Source organism: Empidonax traillii, unplaced genomic scaffold, assembly GCF_003031625.1.
Source record: "Empidonax traillii isolate 1590-97213 ecotype Southwest subspecies unplaced genomic scaffold, ASM303162v1 scaffold87:size1256882, whole genome shotgun sequence".
NCBI lineage: Eukaryota > Metazoa > Chordata > Aves > Passeriformes > Tyrannidae > Empidonax > Empidonax traillii.
Window position 1 is genome coordinate 994,142 of NW_020955280.1, and position 24,135 is coordinate 1,018,276.

The 24,135-nt window shown below is 44.8% G+C and overlaps 1 protein-coding gene across 2 annotated transcripts in view; it reads left to right on the top strand.

The window, feature by feature from the left end:
* KMT2A (lysine methyltransferase 2A) overlaps positions 1-24,135 on the top strand; it is a 40,701-nt gene that overhangs the window by 473 nt on the left and 16,093 nt on the right. Inside the window, exons 2-19 of one of the 2 annotated variants that reach the window (XM_027881391.1) lie at positions 7,432-7,501; positions 8,162-10,830; positions 12,117-12,294; positions 12,669-12,903; positions 13,881-13,945; positions 14,464-14,835; positions 15,457-15,530; positions 16,166-16,294; positions 17,151-17,264; positions 18,403-18,549; positions 18,795-18,890; positions 19,687-19,807; positions 20,570-20,683; positions 21,034-21,218; positions 21,793-21,966; positions 22,793-22,903; positions 23,151-23,224; positions 23,710-23,903. In XM_027881391.1, the coding sequence (XP_027737192.1) occupies positions 7,432-7,501; positions 8,162-10,830; positions 12,117-12,294; positions 12,669-12,903; positions 13,881-13,945; positions 14,464-14,835; positions 15,457-15,530; positions 16,166-16,294; positions 17,151-17,264; positions 18,403-18,549; positions 18,795-18,890; positions 19,687-19,807; positions 20,570-20,683; positions 21,034-21,218; positions 21,793-21,966; positions 22,793-22,903; positions 23,151-23,224; positions 23,710-23,903 (5,122 nt within the window). The remainder of the gene's footprint in view (positions 1-7,431; positions 7,502-8,161; positions 10,831-12,116; positions 12,295-12,668; positions 12,904-13,880; positions 13,946-14,463; positions 14,836-15,456; positions 15,531-16,165; positions 16,295-17,150; positions 17,265-18,402; positions 18,550-18,794; positions 18,891-19,686; positions 19,808-20,569; positions 20,684-21,033; positions 21,219-21,792; positions 21,967-22,792; positions 22,904-23,150; positions 23,225-23,709; positions 23,904-24,135) is intronic. The other variant, XM_027881392.1, reaches the window with a different exon arrangement.

Below are 24,135 nucleotides of genomic sequence, written 5' to 3' on the forward strand. Positions count from 1 at the left end.
CCCGCGCCCCGCACAAAGGGCGCGCCCCGCGGGGGGGGGCGGTGGGACCTGGCGGGCGGCGGTGCTAGTCCCGCTCCCGGTCCCGCCGCCCCCGCGGTCCCTCCCTGCGCACGCGACTTGCCGCCGGTGCGTCCTCCCCGCTGCCGCCTCCATTATCCGCCGCTCCCGCGGCGGGGCGGGATGGGATGGGATGCGGAGCGCGCATCCCGCCGCCGGGAGCGAGGTAGGATGGATGGGGCCGCCGGGCTCCTCGTGCGGAGGATGCTCGGCGGGGTGACGCGTCCTTCCTCGGGCTCGACCGCCCAGGGGGGCCGCGCTGTCAGCCCCTCCTGCGGGCCCGGCGGTGGGTGCCGCGCACCGGCTCTTCTCCTCCTCCTCTTCTTCCTCCTCCTCCCTTTCGCTGCCGTGGATGCCCAGGCGGAGACCGGGGCGGCGGGCCGATGCGAGGCCGTTTGCTGGCACACGGAAGGCTGGCTCTCCTTTTTTATCTTCTTTTTAGTTTTTTTGGGGGTTTTTTGTTTTTTTTTTCTGAGTTGCTCTTCTTCCTGCCTTAATTTTTTAGTTTTTTTTTAAGCCTTTCTAAGGCAGCCGTAGCGGGAGTCTGACAACAACCCACCTATTGACAGAACAGGGAAGACATGATGGGGGTGTGTTACTTACTACGAGCTGCAGCGTTCCTTTCCCCCAATTCTTGTGTTGCATCGCTCGTTGGCTTCGTCCTTGTGCCGGCAAGAGAATTCCCTGGGTCCTTTGTATCAGGAGGCTCTGTGGGGCTTTGAAGGGCCAGTTCTGTCTCTTCTTCTCCAGGCAGGGTGTTAGTTGCAGGGTGGGTGAGCATATCTTTGTATTTTGTCCATTTAAAGAGCTGTTGCTTTCCTTTTCCATTACTGGCCGAAGCAGAGTTTATTAAAACACACATGAAAATATGGTTTTCCTGTGTCTTTCCGGCTTCGTTTTGGCGTTTTCTGTTGGTGCCATGAAGTGGAGCTCTTCACTCGCGGCTGAGCTGGAGGAACTGTTGGGCTGCAGATCAGCAGCTCCCGCGGTGCGGGAGGAGCGGGGTTGTGTTTGCACGGGCAGAGCTGAGCGTGGGGACAGTCCTCCCCTCACCTGCACGGACTTTGGGATGTGGCTCGCACTGCCCTCTCATTAACGCCAGCACCTCAGGGGCTGTGCTTTGGGATACTTGTCCATTTTGCTGTTTGCAGTAGACATAGCTCGGTGGAATTCACCGGGTCCTCTGGGAAGCAGTTAATATCTCACCAGCACTAGTTCAGGGGCAGAAATGATGGAGATCTGGCTAACCAGGCTGACCACACACTTAACAACCTGGGAGGTTTTCATGTGGGGGTAGGCAAGTTGTTTTGTTTCTTTTTTTTCTTTCTTTTTCTAAGATGACATTGGTCTGTGGTTTGTTTGTTTAATTTCAATTGTCTTAAAGTTTATTTTTGCATTTCAAAAAAACTCCAAAACATATTTGAGATATATATGTGAGTTTGGCCTTTAGGGTATTTTTGCATTAAAATAAAATAGCTTGGATGTGTTCTAGGCGTGGCAGCTATTGAGCACAGGGTCTCCTGGATCTTAAGAACTCTGCTTCTTTCATCACTTTTCTATTTAGCTGCTAAAACCTTCTGTCTAATAACGTTGCATACAGTGGAAAGTAATGATAAACATTGCTTTGTGGCTTGGTGTCTGTAGGTTGAGCTTTACCTGACCCCTTGTGAGCCAGGTAGGGGCAGACCCCGGGTGCTTTCCCTCACTCTGGGTTTACAGCATGTGCTGCTGATCTCAGGTGTACTGAGAGAGCAGATCCTCACAAATACTCAGATTGAGTTAACTCAGTTGGTTCCTTTCCTTTGGTGATACTCAAGAAACAAAGCATTTTTGCATCAAAGGACGTAGTTCTCTGGGCCAATGAGTTACTCTGCACTTACTGTAGTCCTAGTGAAGAACACACAGCCGCTGCTGGTCACCAAAAGCTGTAGCACAAGCTTTTCTATCCTGCAGTACAAGTTTTCCATGGGGTGGGAGTAGGGTTGTGAAAAGAGCTCTGGCACATGTAGGAAGTCAGCACATGGATGCCACCAGTGGTCTCTCTAGAGGACAGGGCAGCTGCGTGCTGTGTGGGAACCTGTGCTCTGGGCGGAGATGTTCTACTAGAAGGGGGCTTTCGGAAGACCCCTTTGTAGTAGGGCCCACCATGCCTTCTCAGTAGCTGCCTGGTGCTCACACTGTTCTCTTCCACAAGGTTGAGGGTCTTACCTTAACCAGGCCAGTTACGGTCTTCAACTGAGTTGGCATTCTGCATTGGGAGTAAGCTTAGAGTGATTGCTTGGAGGTCAGGAGCTTGTGGCGATTAGGGGAAATACTATGTGTTGTCTTTTCATGTTCAACTTCTGTGTACATTTTTTTTTTCTTTTGGACCTCATTCCCATGTGCATAGGCACCTGTTGAATTTGGGCATTACCATCAAAGTTTGATGCAGGAAAAATGTTGAAGTCCAGAACAAGTATCAGACTCAGTTTTTCCCTTGTCTCCTTAGCCATTTTATGCTACATAACAGAACTTTATTTGTTGTTTAAAAGATACCTGGATTTTGGGGTGTCAGAGCATTCTCTCCAGGTTCAGGTCACTTCCTAAAAATTCTTGTCTGTGCTGAGTTATCGTAAAACCAGCTTGTGTTAAAGGAGCAACATTCTGATACTTGATTTTAGCACCACAAGATTTGCCAGTGGGACTTTTTGCACAGGGAAGCTGTAACTGCTTGAACAGCAGCGTTTGTACTGTGAACTGGCCCTTCAGCTCTCCGTGAGTGGCAGTGTAGGAATAAGGAAAATTGGATTGTGTTTTCTTGATTTGTTATGTCAACGTTTGGTATAAAAGAAGCATAAGCATAGTTGTTAAATATCTAGTCTGCCTGTCAGTTCAGAGCTTCCTGCACATACCTGAAGTAAAAGTTGCATTGGCTGAAAGTTGCAGATGCCCAAGGTTTGCAGTGGGATGTGGTAGTGATGGTGGTGCCTCTGGTATTGCTACTGTAATTACACATAGGCACAGTCTTCTACCGGTTGTGGATGTTTGCTGATGGCTGGCTTGTTTGGAAATGGTACTAGATCCATGTGTTGGGCGGGAGGAGCAGCTTCCATACTGCCACCACAGTCACGCCTGAGCTGGAAGTATGGATAATTTCTTTCCTCCAGGGCATTAAAATTCTGTTTGCCTCACAATTTCCTCTCCTAGTGTTATGTTGATCAGTTGCTGTAAAACTGCCCAAGTGTTTAATGTGTGAGGTGGAGATGTAGAGCCCTGCCTGTCAGCAGTGCCATGGTCACTGTACATGCGCATGGTGAGGGAGATGCAGAATTCCTAGGAAGGGGTTTACAGTTCCCCTGGAGCTGAGCTGAAGCATAGTTTGACTTAAATAATATTTCTTTAGGAAATGTATTTCTTTAGGAGTGAAAGATGAGTTTGCTACTACAAAAGGCTTTATTTAATGCATCAGCACAGCAACTCTAGGCTTTTCTCTTGCCATCTGCAAGCTGAATCTTTCTAGGTAATGGTTTGACTGACTCTCTTCCTTGAAAGCCTGTTGTGACCAGGATGAGAGTGTTTCAGGTGCTCTAATAAGCATTTCTCTTGTATTCAGAGTAGAAAACATAATTCAGAATTTCTCATCTGGAATGGAACCGGGACTCTATGGAAAGTATGTGTTGTTAGTGGGCTGCTGGTGTAAGTTACTGATCTCCTGCTTGCAGCTTGACCAGAGAGCAAGACTGGATGTACTTCCTAACACTGAATATTCTCATTTTCCTTCTAGCGAGCTGGCAAGACAGATCTGTATGCTCAGTAATACTGTCAGAACAGGCGCTCTCTGAGCCTCAGCCCCATAAAGAGCAACATGCACTTTCAAATTCTAAAATTAGGTGTCATCCAAGGGGCTCCAGAAGCTGCAATCCTAATCACGGTTGTATTACTGTGCGTGATTCCCGAGGGCATAGCTGCAGCATTGTAATTTGGGGGTTGTCATATGGGGGTGAACCAGCCAGGAGTTCTCCTGTGCTCTCAGGATGTGCTCTGGAGGTTGTTGCTGCTCGGAGGGGAAGCCCCAGCAAAGTCTGTGCATCACTCTTGGTCTGAGCTTTTGTTGAATTAAACAATGAAAGGATGAGTGGACCCTCGTCTGAGTCCATGCATATTGGTCACCCCAGGTGCTCTACTGCTTATTATTGAAGTTGCATCACAAACTGTGGCTTGGGAAGCATCTCCCTGAACTCCCAGATGACTCCAATCCTCTCCCAACACCAGCAGAGTGTACCCCGTGTTTGTCTCTAATTGCCAACTTCCAAGGGTGTTTACTCTGCTGAAAGCAGAGGAGTCTGGTAGATACTGTGCTGTAGCTACTAAGCAGGCATCTGAATGAGCTTCTAAAAATAGCTTATCCCTTTACGAGAAGGTGAGGTTCTGCCTAATTGGGGCCAAACCCAGGATGAGGAATGGGAAGAGAAGTATAGGTCAGGTGAATCTATTGTAAAATTAAATAAACCTTTTCAAGTGCTGATTGGAGCAGTGCTGATGACAGTCCTTTGCAACTTCACAGTTCTGTAGTAGTATGTGTTATACTGTTATTCCTCAGACAGAGATCAGAACTTCAGTCGGTACCTGCAGAGTAGTTTCTCCTTTGAAGGTGGATTTTCCTCCAAGATCTTTACTTGGAAATTCTTTGAAAAGTAATTTTGCTCAAAAGTGTTGTGATAGACATTTGCTTACAACTTCTTTGTTCTTTAGTAGCTGGGGAAAAGCCTTTCTTCATCTGCTTACAACTCTGAGGTTGAACCCAGATGGGGTAGTGTAATGTTTGAGTCAGAGATGTACATGGAAGCTTTGCTGCCCAGAGAGATTGTCCTGTGCATACCTGGTTAGGCTTCATGTGTTGCACGAGGCACACCTGCCCTTGTCCTTTTATTTATAATCATGAGTGACCTTTTTTGTACTGCATTATCCTTTTTCAGGTAAATGAGGTCATGTTCAAAATCATTATGTTTTTAATCACTCTCCATCTGTCATGCTTTATAGTCACTCTGAAAAACTGGAGGGAAGCTGTTCCTGCCTTGTTTGCCTCAAAGCTGCATTTTGATATGTGATGGCCAATGGATGGGCTAGCTTGGCAAACGCATAGTGGTACTTAGTGGCTTTCTTGATCTCTGACAGGACTGCCATCTCAGGTGGTGACAGTGACCACTTTGAGGCCATCAATACACTCATTAATGTCACAGAACAAGCAAATGCAAATGATGTTTTGGTCGTGCTACTTGTGGTTATAAATGAAGCAAAAGTGATCGTTTTGTGGAGGGAGCCTTTTTGCTGTAGACAATTCTAGTGACTGCTTGATAGGCAATGGGGAAAAAATTATCATACCCAGACTATCAGGCCAAAGCCAGAATCAATGTGTCCCATTGGAAAAGTAACAGAGCTCAGTTTGAAAATAATGCCAGTTCTAATCTATGGATTATGACAGGCAGTTGTCAAAAATGTGGCAAGTACTGATTTAGAAGCCACAGATAAATAATGATTGTAGGACCCAGAATAACAAAATGAAGAAAAGATCCATGGCAGCCACAGGAACTTGGAGGCTGGTGCAAGTCAGGAAATTACACAGAGTGAGCGGCTGCTCCCTTTGCATTTCCAAACCTGACTGTTCTTAAAGTGATTGTTATTTCTCTGCGTGCCTTCTCAGCGTTCAGAGCATTCAGCCATCACCTGTCTGCACTGGCAGCCTCTCCCTTTGTCGGGGCCGGGACCCTTTCCCTGCCTGCGTCCACGCAGGCAGCACAGCACAGCACAGCACAGCAGTGTTTACATCCTGCAGCGAGCCCACGTGCTCAGGAGCGGCAGGCAGGCGTGACGGCGGCTGATCCGCAGTGTTGGAAGCGGGCAGTCGTGCTCCCGCAGCTGCTCTTGCTCTGCTTGCATTGCTGCAGGATGGAAGTTGGGAAGCGCTGGCTTCTCCCTTTTGGGAAATGCCTTTCAGGGGTTCTGTGCGATGCCAGGTGCCTCAGGCAGAAGCAATGCCTTTTGGCATAATTTTATTTCTTCTATTTTGCTTTATCATTGCTTTTTCTGGTTTCCTTGGCATCACTGCTGCAAGTGCAGAGAGCAGGTAGGCAGCAGGGATGTGAGGACGGGCAGGGCTGCCCCCTCCTTCAGCAGCGCGTGAGGGCTTACAGTGATTAACTGCAGCCCAAGGGGGGACGTGTTGTATTTGACTGGCCAGAACCAGTTATCTGCATTGAGAACCTGGATGGTTGCCTGGTCAGAACACTTACCGTATTTGAATTGTTTATACTGGAGCTCATCAGACAGAAACCAGGCAGAAAATTTTGAGAAATACTTTGATCTAAAGCCTTGCTGCTTTTCATCACATCACAACTCTCCTATAGACACAGGTGCGGGTCTCAGTGCGGGTGGTTCAGTTTTTTTTAAGCCAGACTGTGCTCAGTAGCTCAGATGCTCTTTATTGGTCTGTTCTGGAAGTAGATGAAGTAGGAATTCCATGTAGAAAGCAGGAGGCAGAACACGAGGGAACAATGTTACTTCTTTGCACAAATCACCTTCACCTTTCACAGTGTTGCCCCTTTTCACTTCAAGGATACTGTTCTCACAGTGGCTGCCCTTATCAAAGCTCAGCGTGCGGCCCCATCGCACAGTGCTTTGAAGGGAAGAGCAGCGACATCTCCATTTTAAAAGCTGATTGGAAAGTTAAGACTAGCCAACATAAATACTTGAGGTGAAAATAGGAAAGGTATAACGACATATAAAAAAAAAAAGTGTCACTACACATTTGGGTGGCAGATGAAAGGGATTGACACTTAAGAGACTCCCTGATGCATCTGCCCAATGTAAACAGGGAGGCTTTAACCTCATATCTCTGTCAGAGGGAAGAGCTTCACAGCATAAGTCATGTTTTCATCTCTCCTAAAGATCAAATCTGAAAGTGAAGTAAAAAGAGAGGATTTACATGAGTTTGCAGGAAGTTGAGCTATGTTTGTACTAGAATAATAAACACGGAAACACTTCTTTTGCTGAATTATGTCTTTAGGGTGGTTTGAATAATAGCTTACAAGAGCAGAGCTTTGTGGTTTGATAGGAGGAGCAGATTTTATGTGTTAAGGGGTTTTTTCTATATATATTTGTCCTTTGTTTCACCATAACTCCTTTTGACTGTTCCATAGCTGTAAACTGTAGCTGCTATGTATGTATATATAAAAGTTGTTTTTCCTATTTTAGCAATTGTTTGTTAGAAGAACAGATGCCAGTATTTTCTTTGGGGAAGGAAAATCCTGTAGAATCCTTTCGTGCTTTGATCACAGGGAAGTTCTTTGTAGTGTTATCATTCGTGTCTTCAAACTTCCATCCACTTTCTCATTGCAGGATGAACAGTTTTTAGGTTTTGGTTCAGATGAAGAAGTCAAAGTACGAAGTCCCACCAGGTCCCCCACAGGTAAGTTCAAGTTGCAGGATTGGGTGTTGACTTTCTGTTTTCCTTTGTGATGGCTTTGCTGTGCCTCTTCTGTTTGTTCCATCAAATCTCATCCACCATAAAAGCCACCCCAGCCTTTGTATTCAGTACAGTTAGTTTTGGACTCAGTATGTCTGATCTGTAAAGGAACAGGGAAACTTTGAGAAAAAGAGTCATACTGATGAAACCAGTATTTAAAACCTCATGTAAACCTCATGTCAGAAGTTTGACTCGTACTAGAGAAGAAGGATTTTTTTTTTCAACCAGCTCTGATCAGCTTAAAAGAAACTTTTAATGTGTTTAAAAGGTGGCATGTGCCCTTGAGAATTATTGCCCCCACCCAACATGAGGTTGGTACTGGGTTTGTGCCATTGCGTATTTAGTTGCTGGGAAAAGGCAAGCTTGCATTTTTAAAAAAGTTATCTCCATGATATCTTATGTGGGAGAAGAGGTTTGTTGGTAAGGTACTCTTTACATGTAGTGATAAAATTGTATTTCTGTTTGTTGATTATCTGAAATGTTTTGGCAACTTGTGCAGGCAGTGTGACTGATACTGAGTAAATACTTGTGTGACCTAGGTAATGCTGATCCCTCACTTGGAGCAATTTAATATGTACTCTGCATTCTCTACTTCCCTCTCAGTTAAATCTAGTCCACGGAAACCTCGTGGGAGGCCCCGGAGCAGTTCTGACCGAAGTTCAGCTGTACTGTCAGACTCTTCGTCTGTGTGTTCCCCTTCGAGCAAGTCTGAAACCACATCCATGGAGAAAGTAAAGAAGAAGGAGTCGAAGAGTGGGGAAAAAAGACGAGGAAGACCTCCAACACTTACAAGTGTGAAGTTCAAATTGTCACAAGAGAAGGACACATCAGATATTCAGAAGGGCAGCAAAGAAGAAAAAGAGAGTCTGAAAAAAGTCAAAAGGTCACCATCCACTACGTTTCAGCAAGCAACTAAAATCAAGAAATTAAGAACTAGTAAGCTCTCCCCACTGAAATCTAAATTTAAGCCTGGGGCAAAACTTCAGATTGGGAGGAAGAGCGTTCAGATTGTGCGCAGGAGAGGCAGGCCGCCATCCTCTGAACGGTTAAAGACTTCCTCAACTTTAGTCATAAACTCACAGCTGGAGAAGCCTCAGAGGATTCGCAAAGAAAAGGATGGCACACCACCTCTCACAAAGGAAGAGAAGACCGCTGTCAGACAGAGCCCGCGCAGGATTAAGCCCGTTAGGATTATACCTTCCACCAAAAGGACAGATGCCACAATTGCTAAGCAACTCTTGCAGAGGGCTAAAAAAGGGGCACAAAAAAAGATTGAGAAAGAAGCAGCCAAACTGCAGGGCAGGAAGGGGAGAACCCAGCTCAAAAATATCCGACAGTTCATCATGCCAGTTGTGAGTGCGATCTCTTCACGGATTATCAAAACACCCAAACGGTTTATTGAGGATGAAGACTACGATCCTCCTATTAAAATATCCAGACTAGAATCCACACCAAACAGCAGGTTCAGCGCTACATCTTGTGGCTCCAGTGAAAAGTCCAGTGCCGCTTCCCAGCATTCATCTCAGATGTCTTCGGACTCCTCGCGGTCCAGCAGCCCCAGTGTGGATACATCTACGGACTCCCAGGCTTCCGAGGAGATGCAGACACTTTCTGAGGAGCGAAGCAATACTCCAGAAGTTCACACTCCACTACCTGTTTCTCAGTCCCCTGAAAATGATAAGGGTGATAGGCGAAACAGAAGATTTTCAATAACAGAAAGAAGTTTTGGCCAGAGGACTGCAAAAAAGCTGTCGACCTTACCAAGTGTGCCACAGCAGCAATCCTCCTCCTCTCCTCCTCCCCCTTTGCTCACTCCTCCTCCACCACTGCAGCCTGCTTCCAGCATCTCAGACCATACCCCTTGGCTTATGCCTCCAACTATACCATTAGCCTCACCCTTTCTTCCCACTTCTGCTGCGCCCATGCAAGAGAAACGAAAATCGATTCTGCGAGAGCCGACGTTTAGGTGGACCTCCTTGAAACATTCCAGGTCAGAGCCACAGTACTTCTCATCAGCAAAATATGCCAAAGAGGGTCTCATTCGCAAACCAATATTTGATAACTTCAGACCCCCGCCGCTGACACCGGAGGACGTTGGATTTGCATCTGGCTTCTCAACACCAGGTGCCACAGCTCCCACACGTCTGTTTTCGCTTCACTCTGGAGCCAGGTTTGACATGCACAAGAGAAGTCCTCTACTGCGAGCGCCCCGGTTCACACCCAGCGAGGCCCACTCCCGGATCTTCGAGTCAGTAACTCTGCCCTCATCAGTCGGTCGTGCCGCTACAGGGACCTCTGCTGCGGGTGTGTCCTCTCGAAGGCGGAAGAGGAAAGCATTCAGCCCCATCCGATCAGAACCCAGATCTCCTTCACACTCCATGAGGACAAGGAGTGGGAGGCTTAGTACCTCTGACCTGACAACTCTCACCCCACAGTCTTCTGTCTCTTCCTCGTTAACTAGCATTTCAGTTAGTTCTCTCGCCGCTAGTGCCTTAAATTCAACTTTTACTTTTCCCTCTCATTCCTTATCGCAGTCTGGGGAATCAGCAGAAAGAAGCCAGAGACCGAGGAAACAGACAAGCGCTCCAGCAGAACCTTTCTCATCCGGTTGCCCTACTCCTCTCTTCCCTTGGTTCACATCGAGTCCCCAGACAGAGAGAGGCAGAAACAAGGACAGGGCGGCAGAGGAACTCTCCAAAGATAAAGATGCTGACAAAAGCCTTGAGAAGGACAAGAGCAGAGAGAAGGACAGAGAGAGGGAAAAGGAGAACAAACGGGAGTCAAGGAAAGAGAAAAGGAGAAAAGGGTCAGAAATTCAGAGTAGCTCTGCTTTGTTTCCTGTAGGTAAAATGCCCAAAGAAAAAGTTGTCAGCGAAGATGTTGCAGCATCATCGTCTGCCAAAAAAACTGCTGGGCGGAAGAAGTCTACAGCAGTAGATCCCACGGCAGATGTTTCCACTGCTGCTCTGGTAGATACGGCAGCTGTCAAAACCAAAACATCCAAGAAAGGTAGAGGGGGATTAGACAAATCAGACCTGGACGTCAGCCCCACTGTGCCATCTTTGGAGAAAGAAAAAGCTCTGCGACTTTCTGCTCCTTCGTCAAGCACTGTTAAACATTCCGCTTCCTCCATCAGCTCTATGTTGGCTCAAGCAGACAAACTGCCAATGACTGACAAGAGGGTGGCCAGTCTTCTGAAAAAGGCAAAAGCCCAGCTGTACAAGATTGAGAAGAGCAAGTCCCTCAAACAAGCGGATCAACCAAAAGCACAGGTATTTTTTTTTCCAAGTTGGATTTTTTGCTAGAGTGCATCTTACTTTGAACTTGCTCTGAAAGTCACAATTAACTTTTGTATCCTGAGCGAGAAGAATTAATGTGCCAAGCGAAGCAACTGTTAGTGCAACAGATGGCAAATGATCAGAAAACAAGGAGCCCTGGGCAGAAGCTGAGGGGAAGAGGAAACTACTGTGTAGTGAACTCAGGAGGGAACTGCGTGTGTTTTAGAGACCAGTATGGCATAGCTGCTTATTGGGTTTCTCAGAATAAATCTAAGCAAAGTGATCATCTAGAGTAGTACTGTCTCTGAAAAGTGCAGTTTCAGCAAAATGCAGTGTCTCTCTTGGCCTTGAGGTTTCTTGTGGACCCTCCTTGAGTGTAAGGCTGGCTTCTGAAGAGCAAGTTGTTGCTTAGTCTCTCTTGTTTTTTAACTTTGCTCAATGATCTGTCACTTATGAGAGAGAGGAAAATCCACTGGGATTTCACATCTGGTTTGGGGGACTGCTTCCTACCGTTTTCTTCTTTTCCTTCTCCCCCACACCAAACCCCCCCTTTTCTGCAGTCCTCTTTATCTGCCAGAAAGGGAGGTGAGATACACTTTCAGGGAATACTTTTTATTTAAACTTTTACTTTTCTTAACATCACTAGTGTTGAAAATCACTAGCACATATTTCAATAGAAAATTCTCCAACTGGTGTCTCCAAAATGAAAAAGTGTTTGCTTCTGTATGTCTGGCCTGGTGTAGCAGAAGCCCAGGCCCTTATAGTTGCTTGTTTGGGGTAGTTCTTTTGATAGGAGATACTCCAGAATCTTATGATCAAAACATGGAAAATGGCACTAAAATGCTGCATTTGTTTAGCACCTAGTAAACACAGCCCCTCCCATCTGAAACACCAGCATCTGCAAAGCTCTCAAACAGCCTCATTTACTTCTGGCTTCTGCAGGATCAGTCAGCACCGAGTGCTGGTCCAAATCCAGTGGACTCTGATATTTGTGATGTTAGTGCCTTGATAACATGGCTTCATGAATAAGTTGGTTTTCCAGTAGTGGACAGAAACTTACCTCATAACTCCAACTTAGTAAAACCTCATGTTCTCTTGCATTTATCCTCTCTTGGATAGCTGAGGCTTAGAAGACTGAATCTTTGTTTTTATCACGATTCTTACGAAGTGCAAGCTAAGATGTAGTTTATCTCTGCTTAGAAGTTTCCATTACATGTTTCTCAGCCTCGTTTTGGTACCTTTCTTAGGAATGCTCTCTGTTCTCATGTTCTGAAATCTAGGGGCAAGAGAGTGATTCATCAGAAACGTCAGTCCGAGGACCACGAATAAAACATGTTTGCAGGAGAGCAGCTGTTGCGCTGGGCCGCAAGCGAGCAGTGTTTCCTGATGACATGCCCACTCTGAGTGCCTTACCGTGGGAAGAGCGGGAGAAGATACTGTCTTCCATGGGGAACGATGGTGCGTTGGGATTTCTAGTTTTTGTCTGTGGATTTGTACAAAGTCAGCTTCTGTTGACTGCTTACAGTGAGGACCTCAAGTGATTAACAATGGAAAATATGTTACAGAGCTCCAGGCTCTCTACTACAGTGCCACTCAAGCAGGGTTAATCCTTTTATCCATTGGGAATTGTGTCAAATATATGTGTTCTGCACCAAACTTGTGTTCTACAGAGAGCTGTGCGTGCATATACACATCTACACACCTGTGTATACACACACTGACATGCATTCGTGTGGTTCTGCACACGAACTTGAGCTTCATGGACTAAATTAGACACTCCTGAAACATTCTTTAACATCAACAAATTCACATTAGAAATGTTCTTTTGATAGATAAGTCATCGATAGCTGGCTCAGAAGAGGCTGAACCTCCTGCTCCACCTATCAAGCCCATTAAGCCAGTTACCAGAAACAAGGCACAGCAAGAACCTCCGGTGAAGAAAGGCCGGCGCTCCAGGCGCTGCGGGCAGTGTTCGGGCTGTCAAGTTCCAGAGGACTGTGGTGAATGCACTAACTGTCTGGACAAACCCAAGTTTGGTGGGCGCAATATAAAGAAGCAGTGCTGCAAGTAAGTGAGAAACTATCCCTGCACTAATTGGGATAAGTGTACCCTCGCTCCAGGCCAGGAACAGCAGATTTGCCCTGTAGCATGGGCTTGGAGTAAGCTTGGCCTGGGCTGAGGCTGGATCAAAGCAGGGGACTATGAACAGTTTAGGAGTCAAGATCCCAAATCAAAGTGAGCTTGTTATGAGCTCTTTCTCTGGAATTCACTTCCGGTTTATTCTCTCCAGTTTGACAAAACTGGCACTGAGAATTGTTTGGTGTGAGACCAGTGGCTTCTGTTGTGGGATTTTGCAAGGGAGGCAATGTACACATAAATATTTATCTCTTATTTTCCAAATTGCATTCATGAAGAGCTTGTGTTTTCTAGATGATGCTTATCTGGCTTATGTACACTTTGTATGTCAAAGATGTCTCTAGGTATCATTAAGAAATACTACTCTTCTTTGATTTCTCCTGTCATTTTTTTGTACATATCCCTTAGACTGAACCTTTTATAAATTGCTGCAATAAATTGATTTTACCAGGCTAGATAATCTGTCTGAAGGGGCAGCAGCTAAAGCAACACCAATAGATTGTTGTGGTATGAGAGCTGTTCATAAAGCCTTGCTCTGAGAATTGCTGTGTGAGAGCACTCTGCAGGCTGGAAGGAGTCTTGTTCTCAGCAGCTTTGCCCAGGCCTCAGGCTGGGTTTCAGAGCCACAGGTCCTGCTACAAAAACAGATGCAGAAACAAATCCTGGCCCAGCATACAAAAGGCGTTACATGCTAAGTACGAGACAAATAGGGAATAAAGTTGAATAAAGTTAACGAAAGTCTTGGTCTCCTACACCAGTCACACTCCAAGAGTACCTGATTTTGTCTGAACAAAAGTAGTGCTTATATTGATAATCTTTTTTTCAATTCTTCATGTTGAGTATTTATAGACTGCCCTCTTAATGTCTGCATCTTTCATCTGATTTCATGACGTTTTCTTTATTTTTAGAATGAGGAAGTGTCAAAATCTACAGTGGATGCCTTCAAAAGCTTATCTCCAGAAGCAAGCTAAAGGTAGGCTAAAGCACAAGAGGGAAGTTTTCATTTCATAAGTTTTGCTTTCTGTGCTGTTGTTGTGGCTACACTGAGCTTATAAAGGTTATTTTACAGGGAGCCACCCTGCTGCACTGCTGGTGGCAGGTGAAAGGGGCAGGAGAGGTGTGGGTGCTGACAGCATTTGTACTCCCCTGTGTTTCTCAGCACTGGACTGGTAGTTTTGCTTCCTTTCTTTTGATTCATTTTGCTTCCTTTTCCTTCCTTCCTCACAAAGTCTGCTCTCAGCTCTGAATCTGTGCTACTGCAGGAGGGTGTTGCTTACTGCTGTCTCAGAATAGGGGGTCCACGGTATAAGAATACAGACTGAAGCACAAGCCAAATGCATTAGTTTGTTTTTTGAGTACAGTTTTTTCTTTTGTATGACACAATGACAAAGTTCTGAATCAAAGTATCTGTATCCTTGTTTCAAAAAAGCAGCAAATTATTTGAAGGCACACCATTTTGTCTCTTTGCTTTTCTGTGCTTCTTCTTCCTAGCTGCAAAAAAGAAAGAGAAGAAATCTAAGACAAATGAGAAGAAAGAAAGCCATTCTGGAAAAATCCAGTTGGACTCTGGACAGAAACAAGCTCCTCAAGCTGTCGCACCAAGAGAAGACAGTGCTGGGAAGAAGAGTGGTGAGCCTGCCCGTAAGCCTGTTGAGGAAAAGCATGAGGATGGGAATTCCTCCGTTCCCATGTCGGAGCCCAAACAGGTCCCTACATCTGGTACCAGAAAGACTGGCAAGCAGACATCCCAGCAAGTCCAGCTCCCTCCTTCTCAGCCACCGAGCTCAGGAACTTTGAAAAAAGAAGCACCTAAACTTAGCACTTCTGAGCCCAAGAAAAAGCAGACTCTCCAACCAGAAATAGGTAAATGGGACTATTTATCCTCAATATGTTTGAGTCATTTTAAGTGACAATATTAATACCAGTGAAAACTGTTGGGTTTTAAGTATGATAAATGCATTGTGGTGTGGTGAAAGTACAGCAGATTATTTTGAAAATTTTGCTTAGAACTGGCTTCCTTTTTATTGAACCACAGAGTATGCTGGGGCAGGCAGAAAGATGACCATCCTGGTTGGAACTGAGCTGTGGCATGTAGCTGTGGCAGTCTGGAAGTATGTTTTCAGTATTGTTAAGTCTGTCAGCTTCCCAATCTGAATGTGAAACCAGGAGGATGTAATCTTTTAACACCAAAGCGTAGTCCTCTACTGCATGTAGTGCAGAGCAGCATGAACAGTGACCAGCCAGGCAACTCTGGGATTTCTGTGGCTTTGCACCCACAGTGCTCCAGATTGTTAGCAGAGCGAACTCTCCTAGTCATGCCTCCAGGAGACTGCTCATAGTTGGTGAGGTGCAACCACAGAAGAGGGTGGAAAAGTTCTAGTCTAAAACTCATCGCATGTTACCCAGCTGATTTTTTTCCCTTTTCTTCTCTACAGGTGGCTGTTAGTTACTTGAAATACTCATAATTTTTCCCCCCCTTCCTAGGCACAGAACAAAGCAAACAGAAAAAAATTGCTCCCCGTCCAACTTTCCCTGTGAAACAGAAACCAAAAGAAAAGGTGAATACTGTTTTTTGTACAGTCAGTAAAATTTCAAGGACCTGGAACTTCTCTCTGTCTTGAAAGTAGAACCATATTGCATAACCCTTTGCAGATACCATTTTTTATTTGGTTCTTAAAGATGTTGGGTTTTTCCTTGTTGGCTGTTTGTGGATACCAGAAAAACCTGGTCTATGCCTAAGATTCGTCTTTGGTGTTATTTTGATCTCTAAGACTTGTGCATTTGGGGGTTGGAGGCTAGTTTTTCCCTAAAAAATAGAACTACCTTTGTCTCAGAAACAGCTCCATCGTGAAAAAAAAAAAAAGTCTTATTTAAATATGAGGGAGAAGTGCATAAGGCCTGATTACACCCAGAGTTGCCCCACTGCAGCAAAAGACCAACCCACGCTCTGGTGGGAGAGAACAACGTGATGGTAGAGGGAAGTGCAGTACATGGAATTGTAACTGTAATTGCGTGTGGAATGCTCTTAGGGAATGGTTTGCAGAATGGTCACTTCCCTGCAGCTTCGACACACTCGTTAATTCTGTGCTGGTTTGGGGGTTTGTCTGTGAAGTACCTACAGCATCGGATATAACTGCTGGGTAAGTTCTAATGTCCAAGGTCGGGATTAATGCAGGCTCCTTTGCTTGACCAGGAAAAACCCCCTCCTCTAACCAAGCCAGAGAGCAGCACGCTGAACTTGCTCAGCACTCTGACTAACGGCAGCAGTTCCAAGCAAAAGCCACCTACAGATGGAGTCCACAGAATCCGAGTGGATTTCAAGGTAGAGGACAAAATGTTTTAAGTATTTGAATGTTCCCTGGCTCTAGACACTGGAACTAGAGTCCCCTGAGAGTGCTGGCAGTAACTCCTGAGTTTGTGTGTCCGGTACCTTTCCGAGGGAACCACAAATAGGAGCCTCATGAAAAGTTACTTGGTTGATTTTTAGAAGCTTGTTATGCCTTTTTTTTTCTTATAATTAGAGTACTGGATGAAGAGACACTTAAAGCTTTAAAACCTTAACTGTCAATGTGTGAGGATGAGCAAGAATTTGAGGTTTATGAAGAATTATTCCATTAAGATGGAACTTTAAATCCTTACCACAACTTGAGCCAACAAGATTTGGGGAAAATGTTAGTAACTTGTAATTCACAATATTTGGTGTATATTTGGGGGTTTAAAATGATAAATCATGTACTTTTTTGAACAACACTGTTGAAATAATAATAAAAATTAATATTTTCTTAATAATTTTTTAGTCCATCTCTAAGTGTTGATACTGGAGACTATAGTGAGTTCTCATAAATGTTTTATACCAATATGGAGCTTAAATAAAGTACAATTCCTCTGAAATTAAACTTTTAGTAATAATTGTGCAATTGTGAAAAGCGTTGTCTCGTTCCTTAGGTTTGCTTTCTGTAGAAGGGAAGCTCTAGCAGGCACTGAGTGCTCTCGGCAGGAACAGTGCCGAGGTGTGACTCCCAAAATACACTGCACAGTAGAGGTAGATGTTGAAATTATATCAGTTTGAGACTTCTTAATCACAGACCCAGAATGTAAAAACCAGCAATAATGTGAGCACTTTGTACTGATGTTATATGCCTTGTTCTGCATGGTGATGTGTCCTTTTGTACTTTCAGGAGGACTGTGAAGTGGAGAATGTTTGGGAGATGGGTGGGTTAGGCATCGTCACCTCGGTACCTATTACTCCCAGGGTGGTGTGTTTTCTCTGTGCCAGCAGTGGACATGTGGAGGTAAAGCATTGCGTTCTGCTGTTGATGACTTAGTTACAGCACTGTGTTGTTACCAAAATAAATAAAAATTATACTGACTGTAATTCAGAAGAAATTAAAATACTACATGTAAATCTGTCCTTGCTAGAATTTGTCCCAAGATACTCAAGATATTTAAAATCAGTTTAGAAACTTCTTCAGTGCTTACTTTGGAGGTGCATTAAGTGTGAAGAATAGCATATTTGAGAGCACCTATGTCTCTAAATTTTGGAACTCACATCTAATGTAATGCAGAATCTTTGCTCTATTTTAACTGGAAATAGGAAAGGCTGCCCAGTGGTGTGAAAGGGCTTTAGGCAGCAATGACTTTCCCAGGTGTGTCTGTACCTGCAAAGAGCTGCAAACTGTTACAGAAACGTGACTGGAAAGCTTCTAGTGCTGCCTGAGGAGCTGGATTGAGGTGTGTTAAATGCATTTCCAGATGTATAGGTGCCTTCTGAGCATTTTCACACCAGCTGACCTGGGAAAGTGATGCTCTAGGAAAGTCTGGGTTCTGGTGAGTGGTCAGTACTAGGGAAAAGGGGGTTCAGTTCTGGATGTGGACATCAGTGCACTTGAGGTGGTGAAGGCCCAGTGGGGCATGGAGCCATCCCCTTCTCAGCCAGGGTGCTCCAGGCAACAATTTCTGTGTTCCCTGTGAGCCTACAGTGTTCGTGCCCTGAGAGTGATTGTTTTTCCAATATGAGCAGCCTTGCAGGGGATACAGAGAAATAAGAAGAGCTTTCTAATGGCCACCAAGGCTGAACAGAGGGAGACACTTTTTCTTTTTCATGTCCCTACTTTCTGCACTAAATGTGTCTTCTGGTGCAGTTGGCTTGTGTTACAGGGAGGGAACAAGACAGGGAGATCCTGAAGAACACTGTAAGACTTTTTCAGTGCTCAGAGCACTTAGTGCACCAGACTCCTGGTGGCGGCAAGATGTCCAGTTTGGGTTTATCTGAAATACACACTCAGTTTCCCTCCTAAAATATGACAGTAGAAGTGCTTGTTCTGTCAGTCGTAAAGCAGAATTCAAAGTAGTTTGGACCACAGGGGGATTTGTTTGGGAACTCCAGGCAGCTTCTGCCTTGCTAAAACCCGCTTCTCCCCCTCCTTGCAGTTTGTGTATTGCCAGGTCTGCTGTGAGCCCTTCCACAAGTTCTGCCTGGAGGAGAGCGAGCGGCCCCAGGAGGACCAGCTGGAGAACTGGTGCTGCCGTCGCTGCAAGTTCTGCCACGTGTGTGGGAGACAGCACCAGGCCACCAAGGTACCCCAAAACTGCTGGGAGACCCAACAACACCCCCACTGGTCCCAGAGCTCCTCTTGCTCCAGAACTTGACAAGGAGAGCTGAGGGGCAGAGTGTACACGGGGGAGGAGGCCTCTCGAGTTGCTCCAGTGCAGTTTCTTTCTCGTGCTCCAAATGGGGGATTCAATACAAAATTAAAATGTCAAGAATTTTGCATATCTTTGCAAGGTCTCTGTTCCAATGTTTTTCCCCCTTATTCTTGTAGCAATTGCTGGAGTGTAACAAGTGCCGAAACAGCTATCACCCTGAGTGCCTGGGCCCAAACTACCCAACCAAACCCACCAAGAAAAAGAAAGTTTGGGTGAGGTGTTCTAATTTCTTTTTTGGGAAATTCATTTTTATTGACTCATCATAATGCACTAGAGCTCTGCAGAGCTCTCATGCAATTGCTCTCATGCAATTGCTCAGCTTTTCAAGCCGAGGTGCCTGTTGCATTGAAAGGTACATTTGGAAACAGATAATGAGGTGGCTGGTTGAGAAGGTGTTCTGAACAAGCAGGGTTTTTAAAGAGATTACACCTCTTTCTAGTTGTAGCAAGTCTTCTGATCGTAGTAAGTCTTTTGATCATAGTCCCATAAAGTGGAAGAAGCTCCTTATTAACAAACCTATTGATACTGGTGTTGAGAGACAATTTGGAATAATGTCCCAATTTGCATCTTTCAAGCTTTTGTTCTAAACAAGTGCCGATAGTGTATTTCGTACTAGGAGTTTGTAGTTGTTTTCTACTATGATATATAAAGTTTGTAAATTTTTAAAAGAAGACTTTGTATTTTAGATCGGAAGAAATGCCACAACTACATACGCTGTTTTATGTGAGGGAAAGGTGATATTTTGTTCAATGCAAATATGAAGGACAAAAAATCTATACTGCAGTTTGGTTTAACGTTTTTTCTTGTTCCGTTATTACCACTGTACCATAAAAGGAGTGAGCTCTGTTCTTTTGGGGGAAAGTTTCAGCATTTGAAACTCCTTGTTCTGTTGGATGAGTTCTCTGTGCTTGTTAAAGAATAAAAACTACGAAATGCATTGTTTATACAGAAAGCACAGGAACTGCTAAATAAAGCACGTAACTCTTGCCCAATGTATTCTTTTTTCAGATATGTACCAAATGTGTTCGCTGCAAGAGCTGTGGATCAACAACACCAGGCAAAGGGTGGGATGCACAGTGGTCCCATGACTTCTCCCTGTGTCATGATTGTGCCAAACTCTTTGCTAAAGGTACATAAAATTGTGACTCTTTACAGCAGGCGCCTCCTCAGCTGCTCAATTTTTAATCAGCCAATGTCAGTATGAGTGAGCAGAGGAGTGAGCATGACAGCTGAGCCTGGCACAGTCCAGGCAGCAGTGCAGGCTGGTTAAGGTCAAGCCTGAAAGAGGGTGTAGCAGTTCCTGTCAAAGCCAGGATCTTAGAGCATACAGTGGCTCACCAAAGTCACCACTGCTTTTATTGTCAAAATTTGGGGCTTTCAGTGTGTAAACTCTGTGCTACATAAAGGAATTATTACACACCTGTTAGCCCAAGTTTTCAAATAGCAGTTGAGGAAAAGGCATTTTAAAGTACTCTGGACTTAAAAGCAACAAAATTTCTATTGTGAAGTGGTTGTTCCTTGTGTTAGTTGCTTTACGTGATGCCTTTGAACCTCAGAGAAGCATTCTTGGGAAAAATCCAAGGATAGGAAATCTTAACTGTTCCACATAATTTCTTCCCTGTGTGTCATCTTTGTCCTTTCATTTTGTTCTCGCATATAATATTTTGTTAGTCTTACCATGCCCAAAAAATGGGCCCCCAGCCATGGGACTCTAGAGTCGGCAGTGGTCTTTCAATGTTACTTTTTGTAGCCTCCTGAAGATGGGACTGTGCTGACAGCTTCCTGGGAAGGGTGTTCAGAGCTGCTTTCTTGGCACACCAGGAAGTAACCACCCAGCCTTTAAGATGCGTGTGGCATCTGAACTCCTTATGAAATCTGATCTTGTTTGCAGGAAATTTTTGTCCTCTCTGTGACAAATGCTACGATGATGATGACTATGAGAGTAAGATGATGCAGTGCGGGAAATGCGACCGCTGGGTCCACTCCAAATGTGAAAACCTTTCTGGTAAGGAATTCCTCATCTCATCAGTACTAAAGAACACAGGGCAGTGATTAGATCAAACCAGTCCAGTCTTGGACCTTTCTACTGGAGTGTTACTTTAACACCCTCACTTGTTGTGACCTACCTGAAAAATACCTGTAGAGTGGTGACAGGTAAATCAGTGCTAATACTAATGACATCCTGAAAGCACAGGACTTGCCTCAGAGGCAGTGTCACTCAGTTAGCTGCACAAGGGGCTTTTGTTATGTGAAAAGTGTTTCAGTTAGGAAGCAGGTGCAGGGCAGGGGCTTTTCCCTATATTCATCCTTCAGTAAAGTACTTCAGATGGTTGTCTTATCTTCTTTTGTCTGCAGATGAAATGTATGAGATACTGTCCAACTTGCCTGAGAGTGTCGCGTACACCTGCATTAACTGTACAGACCAGCATCCTGCAGAGTGGCGTCTGGCACTGGAAAAGGAGCTGCAGGTTTCCTTGAAGCAGGTTTTAACAGCCCTATTGAATTCCAGAACTACCAGCCATCTGCTGAGGTATCGACAGGTAAGCTGGAGCTTCTGTCTTCTTAGTGTTACTCCAGCTTGTAGTGTGCCTGACATGCAGTTGAGCTGTGGTATTGCTGTGCTTCTTACCGCAGAAGTGTCTGCATCATATTTGGAACAACATATGCTGTGATTTATTTATATTTTTTCTTTCTTTTGTTCATTCCTATGGAAGCAAAGAAGTGGTTATCTATGATACAACTTGTGAAGCTAAAAAATATAAGGGTAAAGTTCTTCAAGGAGTGGGAGGGTTTAACTCTGTGATGGTAAAGGTGCTTTTCTGACAGAAGAGGATCTTAGTCTTGAACTATGCATTCAGAAATTAGACTTCTGAGCAATGGATTTGATTATTATAGATGATGGCTCTCCCTGCTGTGCACCTTACAGGTCATAGCAGGAAGCTGCTTAAGAGCTTTTCATTGTTCCTATATTTTGGACAGAAATTCAGAATTCGGGTCTCCTTTCATTCACATTAGCGAGAATCTCTGGGCCAATAAATGTGCTTGGGAGTGTATCATGAGGAGCAGCTACATTCAGTAACCAACATCCCTCTGTCTCATTGCTGGTGTTCACAGGCAGCAAAACCACCTGATTTAAATCCTGAAACAGAAGAGAGCATCCCATCCAGAAGCTCTCCTGAGGGTCCCGATCCTCCTGTCCTAACAGAAGTCAGTAAACAGGAGGATCAACAACCTCTGGATCTGGAAGGAGTGAAAAGAAAAATGGATCAAGGAAGTTACACATCTGTGGTATGTCAAAGTTTTCACGTTCCACTCTGTTATGCTATAGACTCTGTGAATTACTTTACGACCTATGTTGTTTATAACTGAGCAGGCTTAAGCCTTTTCTTCAGGAACAAGGAAGCAGGTTATCATGCTGCTAAAAAGAATTCTGGCTGGCACTGGTGTTAGTGTTGGCCCAGAGACAAGTAATTGATGCTGTTGTAGGGCTTTTTGTAACCAGCAGTGACACTTGGTTAGACCCCATTTGCTCTTAGTCAGACGTTTATGTAGATGGAAACAGGACAGGTCATCCTTCATGTGGAAATTGTGACTGAAGGCCTGGCCCAATAGCTCTGCTGCTGTCAGTTAGCTGAAAAGGAAGGATTCACGGGTGAAGGAGTGACCTATTCAAGGGTCAGTTACAGGAAAAGCTGGTGTTGAACAAATCAGTTCTCATTGCAGAGACCAGCCTTTTACTTTTTTTTCCCCTATAGAATCTGTAATCTTTGAGGAACACTGCATGTTACAAAGTGCTTGACAAATGTTGATTGTGCCAGATTTTGACCAAATCCTTCTGAGGTAGCTAGTTTAGTGGACACAAAACCGGTCAGAAGTCAGCTCCGTGTAGAAGGAAGAAGCGAACAGTTGTGGGTGTAGCAGCTCTGCCAGCCAGTTTGCAAATGTAGAGGGCTGCTTGATTCTTCACAGCCAAATTCTCTTTCTACTTTTAAGTCATGCTCTTGTCCAATCTGATAGTCATCTAGACGCTCACTTGATACCTTAAAAATTAGTTGATGGCGTAGCTGTGCAAAAGACAATCTCGTTAATGTGAAGTTTTGCGGGTCTCTTACAGTTGGATTTTAGTGATGACATTGTGAAGATCATTCAAGCAGCCATTAATTCCGATGGTGGGCAGCCGGAGGTTAAGAAAGCCAACAGCATGGTCAAGTCCTTCTTTATTCGGGTGAGATGGGCTACAGTTATTTTGAAATCTACTTGGTATCCTACCACTGCTTGTTGCTGTCAGAGTCCAAAGGGCCATCACACTTGCCCTTGCTTGGGTCTTTCCAGGAATAAAATAATACATTGTCAGAGTTGTTGATGTTAATGAAATATTACTAGTTGTGCATTTACAGTAGATCTTGGCTGAATGTCTTTGAATTTTTGGGTATGTTGTCTAACTTTTCTAATGGGTTTTTGTTTTCCTTTAGCAAATGGAGCGTGTTTTTCCATGGTTCAGTGTAAAAAAGTCCAGATTTTGGGAGCCAAATAAAGTAACAAGCAAGTAAGTAATTGTTCTGTATCTGACTGTGACACCCTGCTGTTTGCCAGCTGTCCAAGCAAAACATATTGAGAAAGCCTGTTTGTGGGGTTGGGTTTTCTGTTTTTCTTTTTTTTCTCTAGGAAGTTACATAGTAATCCCATTCCCAGGTTTTATACACACTTCCTTGTTCTAAAGAAGAGTAACCAAAAACACTATTTGGAACTAGGTATTACTGGGTATTGGCTTGTCAGTCCTGTCCTTCCTTCTCTCTCTTTCTCCTCACACCCTGTTTGGGGTGGCTCTCCTGCACCTGTTACCCTCCAAAGAAACGGACACAACACAAACCTTAAAATGTGAGTGGTCACAGCCTTTGTGGGAACCACGTGTGGGCTGTAGGTAATTAAATGAGTTGCTACAGGGAGGGGATGTCAGGTAGGCCCTGGTAGCCGGGGCACAAGGTCCTCTTGTGCAGCCAGCTGTGACACTGATTCCTTGCTCCATCTCAGCAGTGGTATGTTGCCAAACGCGGTGCTGCCCCCGTCGCTCGACCATAATTATGCTCAGTGGCAGGAGCGTGAAGAGAACAACCGCACTGAACAGCCCCCTCTGATGAAGAAAATCATTCCAGCGCCAAAACCCAAAGGACCTGGAGATCCAGATTCACCAACTCCTCTACATCCTCCTACACCTCCTATCTCTGGTAAGAAAACCGATGGCAGCACTGCCAATCCCAAACCCAAAGCACTTTGATCCAAACCTCCTTATAGTAAAGGGAGGGCAGTATTAGTTTTAAATGCAACCGTCTTGGAGACCTCTATGACCTGTAATCATTCAGAGGCTGTTACATACAAGGTGTTTCTGAGCTAAGCTTGGACCCAGGAATACTTTTGACCCCAGATGAGGGCTGTGTGGAGGCTGATGTGTGCTTTACT